Here is a 9,723-nt window from a genome sequence, read left to right on the forward strand (position 1 = left end):
GAACCTAAGACAAAATTAAAACTATATTCTCTATTAAAAATGTTGGTTGATTGTTCTGATGATCAATGCCAGATTTGCTTCTTCGATTGATTGAAGTAGTATAGTTGGACACCTTAGCATGTTCTATCATAAGGTAATGTATTAGCTTTAGTGGATAACACACTAATCTACTTAGCTAATAAATCCCCCGCATTAACATTTCTCGTAATTACTCGCCTTGTCTACAATTCTTCCTTTCTTACCTTGTATTTCTAACCCCGATGGGCTACCCCTATAGTGTTAGAAGAGAGCACTATAGACATGATCCTTGGTATGTCGTGGGTAAGAAAGACAAAGGCAATATATACACTGTGCTAAGGGGACCGTAGTAGAGATGGCAACGGGTACCCGAAACCCGCAAACCCGATGGGTTTTACCCAGTATAGAGGCGGGTGTGGAAGCATTTTATCACCCGCGGGTACGTTACTGGACAAAATCATATACCCATCGGGTATATCGGGTACGGGTTCGGCTGCGTAGTACCCATACCCGTCTACCCGTGGGTAATTTCTACCCGTCAATTCATATACACAGGCCAATATACACATGCAAGCAGGCTAAGTGGCTGACAAGTGGGCCTCAACTCAAGCTGTGCGTGACGTTGGATTCCTGCCTAAAACGCACGCGACTACTTTAGCCTTTGGAGTGCCCATGTGTCTGTCAGCCTGTGCTATGCCGCTTCCGTCTGCGGACCAGTCAAGGCGTCAAGCAAACTGCAAACAGGCAAACAGCAAACCCTAGCTCGCTCTCCCCAAGCCCCAAACCGCGCCGCCGCCGCTGGCTCTCCGCTCGGAGCCTCGGACGCTCGGTCGGCAGCTCGGTGCTCGCTCTCCCAAAACCCCAAGCGCTAGTCGCCCAATCCCCAACTCCCCATGCTGATTGCTGAGTCGCTGAGCGCCTGAACGGCGGAGGCATCCTGCTCCTGCATCCATGGCGGTGACCAATGACACCACAAACGACAACGACCGGTGATGCTTCTTCTTGAACCTCGTTCCTCTTCCTCGTCTTAACCTTGTAGCTCCGCATGACCGCATCTTCGTCTCGCCCTTTGCTGACGCCCCGCCGTCCCAAAGGGACGCCGCTGCCACTTCGACCGAGCACCGCCTGCCGGATCCGAAGGACAAGAGCAGCAACGGCGACGGAGACCCAAAAGCACCTGCTATTTCTTCTTCGTCTCCTGCGCTTCCTACTCCGGCAAAGGACGGCGCGGGTGTGGGCAAGCCAAAGGGTGTCACATTCGCTCCTGGAGGTCGACACAACGTAAAGGCTGGTGCTAGTCGGCCTCATCGGTAAGAATATTTATGTGTTGTTAGTATTTTTTGATTGATGGAGGTCGACAGATTTGTATGATATTTAGTTGTTAATTTCTACAGACTGAGAAAAATGTCTACAACTAGTGGGAGTGATGGAAGCAACCAGAGTTAGTGTCCAGCATCTGAAGCACCTATGCAAGAGTCACCATCTGTCACTGATTCTATCAACGATTCAGAGCCAATTGATATAGACGATGAGGATGAAGAGGACGAAGATGTTGTAGCTGGGTCCAAGAGGAAACAAACTTCAGCAGTTTGGAAAGAGTTCACAGAAGTGCGGATTGGAGGCAATGTACATGCAAAATGCAACTATTGCTCCAAGAAGCTTTCAGGATCATCAAAGAATGGGACTAACCACCTTCGTCTCCATTTAAAGTCTTGTGTGCAAAAGAAGATCAAGGTTAATGGAAAGACCATGGCACAGGCTTCTTTGAGGTTTGGAAAAACAGATGCTGGGACAGTTTCAGTTGAGAATTACACCTTTGATCAAGACATAGCTAGACAAGAACTTAGTGCAATGATAGTACTTCATGAGTACCCCTTAAGCATGGTTGACCATGTAGGTTTCCGAAGGTTTGTTGGTGCACTTCAGCCACTTTTTAGGATTGGGACAAGGAACACTATAAGGTATTAGAGTTGTGACTTCTAGTTGTACTTCTAGCTAAAATGTATTTCCTAATGATTTTGCTTTTGTTCTAGATCTGATATTATGGCACAATATGAGTTGGAGAGAAAGAAAGCAATTGAGTATATGGCTGGAATTCAATCAAGAGTTGCTATCACCACTGACTTATGGACCTCTGATAATCAAAAAAGAGGTTACATGGCTATTATTGCTCACTTCATTGATGAATCTTGGACCCTTAGAAACATTATCATGAGGTGATAATAGTCTTATAGATCTGATTGCTTGTCATATTTTCCTTATTTTGCTTGTTTCTCATATGTTTTCTTATTTTGTAGGTTCATTTATGTACCTGCTCCTCACACCGCTGCAGTCATTGGTGATGAATTATATGAATCCTTGGTTGATTGGAATATTGATGAAAAGATATCCTCAATTACTCTAGACAACTGCACCACAAATGATGCGGTAATCCCTATACTTGTGAGGAACATTGGAAAGCATAAGTTGTTAAATGATGGTAAATTATTACACATGCGCTGTTCTGCGCATATTCTTAACTTGATAGTAAAGGATGGGTTAGAGGAGTTGAAAGATGCAATTGAGAACATCCGTGACAGCGTAGCTTATTGGACAGCCACACCTAAAAGGGTTGAAAAGTTTGAGGAAATAGCTAAGTTTGTCAAGGTTGTTGGCAAGAAAAAGATTGGACTTGACTGTAGGACTAGGTGGAATTCTACCTTTAGCATGCTAGAAAGTGCATTGCCCTACAAGGTTGTTTTTGTTAGAGCAAGCCGTGTAGATAGACAGTACACATCTTTGCCAACTGAGGAGGAGTGGAAATTTGCAGAGGATGTTGTGGAAAGGCTTAGGTTGTTCTATAATATCACTGAACTTTTTTCTGGGACAGATTATGTCACAGCTAACATCTACTTCACTAAAATTGCTGAGATTAGAAAGAAAATTAGGCAATGGCCGACTTGTGGCAACCCATTAGTGGAAGCCATGTCAGCTAATATGGTAACCAAGTTTGATAAGTATTGGACTGACATACAAGGGTTAATGGGCATTGCAACTCTTCTTGATCCCCGATTCAAGACCACAGTGTTGTTGATTTGTTATGAGGATTTACTTGGAATATCGGGTCAAGCATGTGAGGACAGTGTTAATGATGTTAAGAACTTGTTAGCTGACTTGATGCGTGAGTACCATGTAGAAGAGGATTTAGAGGGCAGCCAAACATCAACTCCTATAGTTAGCAACAATGATGACTACTTAGCTTCCATTAGTGCACGTGTTGCAAGTAGGAAGCCAGCAAACATGGGGTTTAAATCAGAATTGGACCGCTACTTGGATGAAGAGATGTTGAGCATGCAAACAAAAAACTTTAATGTGTTGGATTGGTGGAAGGTGGCGGGAACTCGATATCCCACTTTGAGGATGATTGCAAGGGATATATATGCTATCCCTGTTACAACTGTTGCTTCGGAGTCAGCTTTCAGCACCGGGGGTAGAGTTCTTAGTGAGCATCGTAGCAGGCTCACTTCTAAGATGTTGGAGGCTCTCATGTGTTCCCAAAACTGGCTTCGGAACAAGTACAAAGGTATACAGTTGGTTTGATGTAGTCTGTAGAATTCATATTTTATTTATACTCATGCCTGAAAACTTATACATTTGTGTTTCTAGTTGATGATACGAGCAAGAAACCTGCTACCTTTTGGTCTTGTCTCCAAGACATACAAGAGGGCCTTCAGGTTATTCTTTCTAACTTGTCCTTGTTTGATTAATTTTGTGCCTTCACTGCTAACTAATTCTAAATTTGTTCATGTAGGAGCTTGCCCTTTGAATCAATAAAGTCAAGTCTAAACTCTAACAGCCTATTGCCTGCTTGCTGCAACGTCGATGATGTGATTGGTGTCATGGTCACATGTTTTTTGGTGCATGAAAAACTAGTTCTTTTGGTAGCCTGGTAGGCTGGTAGTGGTAAAGTAACTTTTTTGGTGCATGAAAAACTAGTTCTTTTGGTAGCCTGGTAGGCTGGTACTGAACTACTGATGCCTGTAATGAAATATCTGTGATGCACTGATGCCTGTAAGCTGCAACTTTTGAACTTATGGCTTGTAATCATGTGACTATGTGAGGCAATGGCGTGGCAGTGATTTGAACTGATGTCTTATACTTTTGCTACTGTTTTTTACCTAACTTAATTAATCTGAATCGGGTGGCTGCCGGGTATGGGTTACCCGTCGGGTAACAATACCCACTCGGGTACGGGTATGGGTAAACATTTCTACCCACAACCGGGTATGGGTATTGTGTCGGGTATATTTTTTTGTCGCGGGTGCGGGTATGGAAAGACAATACCCGGCGGGTACGCACCCGTTGCCATCTCTAGACCGTAGAACTCACCAGTTCCAAAGGAGAAATATTCGAAGTTGAGATTGCAGTAACTACTACCCCCAGACTAGCGACATTCTTAGTAGATGAGAAGTTTATTGGTGACAACATCCGTGTGGTTAAGGATTTTCCGGATGTCTTTCTAGAGGAGTTACCAGGGATGCCACCAGATAGGGAAGTTGAGTTTGTCATAGATCTTTTACCTGGGACTACTCTTATTTCTAAACGGACTTACAGGATGTCTGTAGAAGAGTTAAAAGAACTCAAGAAGCACTTAACAGAGTTGCAAGAGGCTGTGTACATTCGTCTGAGTCTTCACCTTGGAGAGCACCGTTTTTGTTTGTACAGAAGAAAGATGGATTGCAAGGAATGTGCGTGGATTAAAGGTCCCTTAATGATGTTACCGTGAAGAACAAGTACCCATTACCCCTCATTGAAGATTTATTTGATTAGATGAGAGATGCTCGAAGATTGATCTCTGATCGGGTTACCATCAAATGAAGATTAGACCATCAGATATTCCCAAAACAGCATTCTCGACCCGATATGAATTATATGAGTTCACTGTTATGTCGTTTGGATTAACCAATGCACCAGCTTATTTTATGAATTTGATGAATAAGGTGTTTATGGAGTATTTGGACAGATTCGTCGTAGTATTCATCGACGATATTTTTACTTATTTCGAGTGATAGTGATCATGAGGAACATCTGAGATTGGTGCTATAGAAGCTACGAGATAATCAACTCTATGCCAAGTTCAGTAAATGCGAGTTTTGGATTGACGAGGCGCCATTTCTTGGTTATATTATTTCTAATGGAGGAATAGCAGTGGATCCTGCTAAAGTGAAGGAGATAATGGAGTGGAGAGTGCCCACTACAGTTACTGAGATTCGGAGTTTCTTGGGACTTGCAGGATATTATCGGAGATTTATTGAAGGATTTTCTAAGATTGCTAAGCCTATGACCTCACTTCTTGAGAAGGGAAGAGAATTTAAGTGGGACGAGAAGTGCCAAGAAAGCTTTGATCAATCAAAGAAGAGATTGATGTCACCACCAGTGTTGGTTATGCCAGATCTACAGAGGAAATTTGACATTTATTGTGATGCATGTGGCCAAGGCTTAGGATGTGTGCTTATGCAAGAAGGACATGTGATCGCCTACTCGTCTCGTCAGTTGCGGAAACAAGAGTTAAACTACCCCACTCATGACTTAGAACTAGCAGCCGCTGTGCATGCGCTTAAGATTTGGAGACATTATATCTTGGGAACTAAGTATTAAGTATACACGGGTCATAAGAGATTGAAGTATATATTCACTCAGAAGGATCTCAACCTTAAGCAACGTCGTTGGTTGGAGCTTATTAAGGGTTACAACATGGAAATTCACTATCACCCGGGCAAGGCAAATTTGGTTGCAGATGCCTTAAGTCGAAAGGAGCATGTTCATTCAGCTGTTGTTGCCCAGCTACCCGATGAGATTGTTGAGGATTTCAAGAGACTTAACCTGTGGATAGTTGCTCACATGGAAGGAGTTATTATCAATGTGGAACCTACTTTGGAGCAAGAAATCCGCAAAGGACAAATTGGTGATGCTAAGATATAAGAGATTAAGGGTCTGATTACTGAGGGTCGAGTTCCGGAATTCACGGAGGATGAGCAAGGCACTATATGGTTCAAGGACAGAATGTGTGTTCCTGATATTGAAAGCATTCATGAGACAATATTGAAAGAAGCTCATGATTCTGATTATTCTATCCACCTTGGAAGCACTAAGATGTATCAGGATTTGAAGCAAAAGTATTGGTGGTATGGACTGAAAAGGGATGTGGCTGCTCATGTGGCTAAGTGTGATGTGTGTCAAAGAGTCAAGGCCGAACATCAAAGACCCGCTGGATTATTGCACCCATTGAAGATACCCGAGTGGAAACGGGAAGAAATTGGTATGGATTTTATTACTGGATTGCCTCGCACCCAGAAAGGATATGATGCTATATGGGTGATTGTGGATAGATTGACTAAAGTGGCTCATTTTATTCCTGTGAAGACTACTTATAAAGGTTCTCAGCTAGCAGAGTTGTATATGGCTCAGATTGTGTGTTTGCATGGAGTACCAAAGAAGATCGTGTCTGACCGAGGTTCGTAGTTTACCTCAAGATTTTGGAGAAGCTTTCATGAGAACATGAGCACGAAGTTGAATTTTAGTACAACTTATCACCGTCAGACTGATGGACAGACTGAAAGGACTAATCAAGTTTTGGAAGATATGTTGAGAGCTTGTGCCCTTCAGCATGGTAGTAGTTGGGACAAGAGTCTACCTTATGCTGAGTTCTCATATAATAATAGTTACTAGGCCAGTCTGAAGATGTCACCCTTTGAAGCTTTATACGGCAGAAAGTGTAGGACTCCTCTATATTGGATTAGACTAGGGGAAGATAGTTCTTTGGACCTGAACTTATTCAAGAGGTAGAAGAACAAGTTCGTATAATTCGAGAGAATTTGAGGGTAGCTCAAACCAGGCAAAAGAGCTACGCAGATAATAGAAGAAGACCACTTGAGTTTGAGGAAGGAGATTATGTGTACCTCAAAGTGTCACCACTTCGTGGAATGAGGAGATTCAAAGTCAAGGACAAATTGTCCCCTCGCTTTATTGGACCATTCAGAGTTTTTAGGCGAGTTGGAGAGATGGCCTATCAACTCGAGCTACCTGATAATCTATCTGATGTGCATAATGTTTTCCATGTATCTCAGCTGAAGAAATGTCTCGGGGTACCTGAAGAGCAGCTACCAATGGAGGACCTCAGTGTTCAAGATGATCTGACTTATGCTGAGTACCCAATCAAGATTTTGGACACTTTGACTCGAGTTACAAGGAATAAGGTGATTAAAATGTGCAAGGTTCAATGGAGTCACCATGGTGAAGATGAAGCTACTTGGGAGAGAGAAGAAGAGCTTCGCATAGACTTCCCCCATCTTTTCCTTAGTTCCTAAAATCTCGAGGACGAGATTCTTTCTAAGGGGGGTAGGATTTGTAATACCCAATTTGTAATTTGTTAGAAATATTATAAATAGAGAAAACAATCCCTTTATGTGAGTTTGACCTTTATGTACCATCACGTGTGAACATCATATTCAACAACAAACAATTAATAAGATATATGCCACTAAATTATGCATCATGCTGGATTTTATTTTTGTGTGCATTTTGTGACAATATAAAAATAATGTGACAGGAAATATATTGAAGTCCAAAAAAGGGGAATTTAGAATATAAAAGAAAATCTATAATTTAGAGGTGGAGAAAGAAAAGAAATACCACATAAAGCATAGGAAATAAACATATACATAAATATATTCTCTTCATCCCCAAATTTAATTGGCACATTTGATATATATGTAAATCCATAACTGAAAATTCAAATTGGAATTTGAAATCTAAAAGAAGAAAGGAAAAATCTAAATGTGAAAAAGAAAAGAGAAAAAAAGGGAAAGAAATAGTAAAAAGGGGGGGCGTGTTGGGCCCAATCTCCCGGGCGGCCCATACTCTCTTCAACCGCGCAGCCCACAGAACCACACTCTCCCGCACCCGCTCACCGACGTGTGGTCCCCACTTGGCAGCCGCTTTTCCCCGCACCCACGTCGGACCAAGTCTGCGCTACACCGTGGGATTTGCGGCTGACAACATGGGCCCGTTGGTCATTGTCTCGGCGCCTTCTGTTCCGCCTCTTCCGCCGCTGCGGGCTCACCGGCCGCGCCCTGCCGCCGAAATCCGCGGAGACCGCTGCAACAAATCCGTGGATCCTGATTCACCTCGGCCATATGACCTGCCGCCTACCCGTGACCTGGGGACCGTCGTGCATTAGCGCAAAAAAAAGAGAAAGGGTTATACCTGCGGAGCGAGAGAAGAGAGAGAGAGAGATCGGTCGCCGGCCAAATTCACCATACCGCCGCCACCATTTCTGCGTTGCTAGCTCCAGGTGCTCCGCTGGATTAGTGGGAAGGTGCTCGCGTCCGGGGCTGGTAGGATTGTGCACTGGCATCGGCGAATTTCTCACCGGCGCGACGCAATCGCCGCGGATCCGCTCTTCGCCGCACGCCGTTATCGCTACGTAGACCTCCGGTAAAAATCCCTCCCTATTGTATTTCGTATTATTCCGCTGCGATTTAGGGAGTTGGTTAGGTTAATGGGAACCGGAGTACCAGAATCGTGTCGACGGTGTCCCTCGCCACCGTTGCTGTGTGTTCCGCCGCCGTGCGCTCTGTGGGAGGAGGAAGACAAACTGGGGGCCTTTGATCTGGGATCGTGTGGCCACGATTGGATCTCGGCCGGGTAAATCTAACCGTCGGATCGTAGTGAACGACTCGGATTGATGCCAGCAATAACCCTTCGCGTGAGTGATTCTAGGCCGTTGATATTTGATCGGGTGAATATGAGCCGATCGTAGCTGTATTAAACCTGGACCGTGGATTCTGGATCCTATGGATCATGGCGCGTACCGTTTCATCCACGTATAGGTCTAATCTAGGTCGTCAACGTCCGATCGGACGGCTCTGATTGAGGGTTACCCGTTCGGCCTGGATTTTTCCATAAGAAACCTTATAGTTTTAGAAAATAGAACCCGCCATCCAGAGCGTACAGTCCACTGAGTCTTAGGAATTCTCACGCGCCAGCCCCTGCATTTCTCTGTATTTGAGGCCCCGTCCAGAGAATTATAAAATTAGGAAAATGAATTAGAAAATGAGTTTTTAATATAAAAAAATGCATAGAATTTGTATAATTCATAGAAAATGCATATGGACTCCAATTTGGTCCATTCCAGTTCCTAAATTTTCATAACGTTATTATCTAACCACTGGTGCCTCTGTTTTGGCATGAAAGACTCATTTAAATTTATCTAATACTTAATCTTGTATTAAATACATAAAACATTAGAAAACTCATAACTTAAAATCTATAACTCCAAAATTAATGATTCCAGTTCATGTGATCTTATTTTAATGTCTAGATTATTACTGGGTATTTTATTTACATGTTTGGTGTAATGTTAATTTTTGCTATACTATGTATGTATTGTGTGGATGCGAGTAGACGAGCAAGCCACTGTGGAATCTGAGGTTCAGCAAGTAGAGACTGCTGAGCAGGAGCTCATTGAAGGCAAGTTGTGCCCTTGATCACTTCTTTTTACCCACTCATGTTCTAATTAATCATAATGATCTGCATAGGTTAATTTTGATGGGTCCCAATAGGATACCCTAGTTTGTCTATCTTTATACCTTGTTTACCACTGAACTTTCTGGGTAGTACTTGCTATTGCTATATGTGGTTTTGGGTATGGAGATACCTTTTATT

At 43.1% G+C, this 9,723-nt stretch overlaps 1 protein-coding gene across 1 annotated transcript; it reads left to right on the plus strand.

Moving 5' to 3' along the window:
• Positions 1-1,713: 1,713 nt before the first annotated feature.
• On the plus strand, positions 1,714-3,633 carry LOC109940613 (zinc finger BED domain-containing protein RICESLEEPER 3-like). The gene is made up of 4 exons (XM_020540193.2): positions 1,714-1,979; positions 2,052-2,234; positions 2,316-2,445; positions 3,285-3,633. Exons 1-4 carry the CDS (start codon positions 1,768-1,770, stop codon positions 3,306-3,308), a joined length of 549 nt encoding a protein of 182 aa, XP_020395782.1. The 5' UTR covers positions 1,714-1,767; the 3' UTR covers positions 3,309-3,633.
• Positions 3,634-9,723: the final 6,090 nt, after the last annotated feature.

This window comes from Zea mays, chromosome 6 (genome assembly GCF_902167145.1).
Source record: "Zea mays cultivar B73 chromosome 6, Zm-B73-REFERENCE-NAM-5.0, whole genome shotgun sequence".
NCBI classification, from domain to species: Eukaryota; Viridiplantae; Streptophyta; class Magnoliopsida; order Poales; family Poaceae; genus Zea; species Zea mays.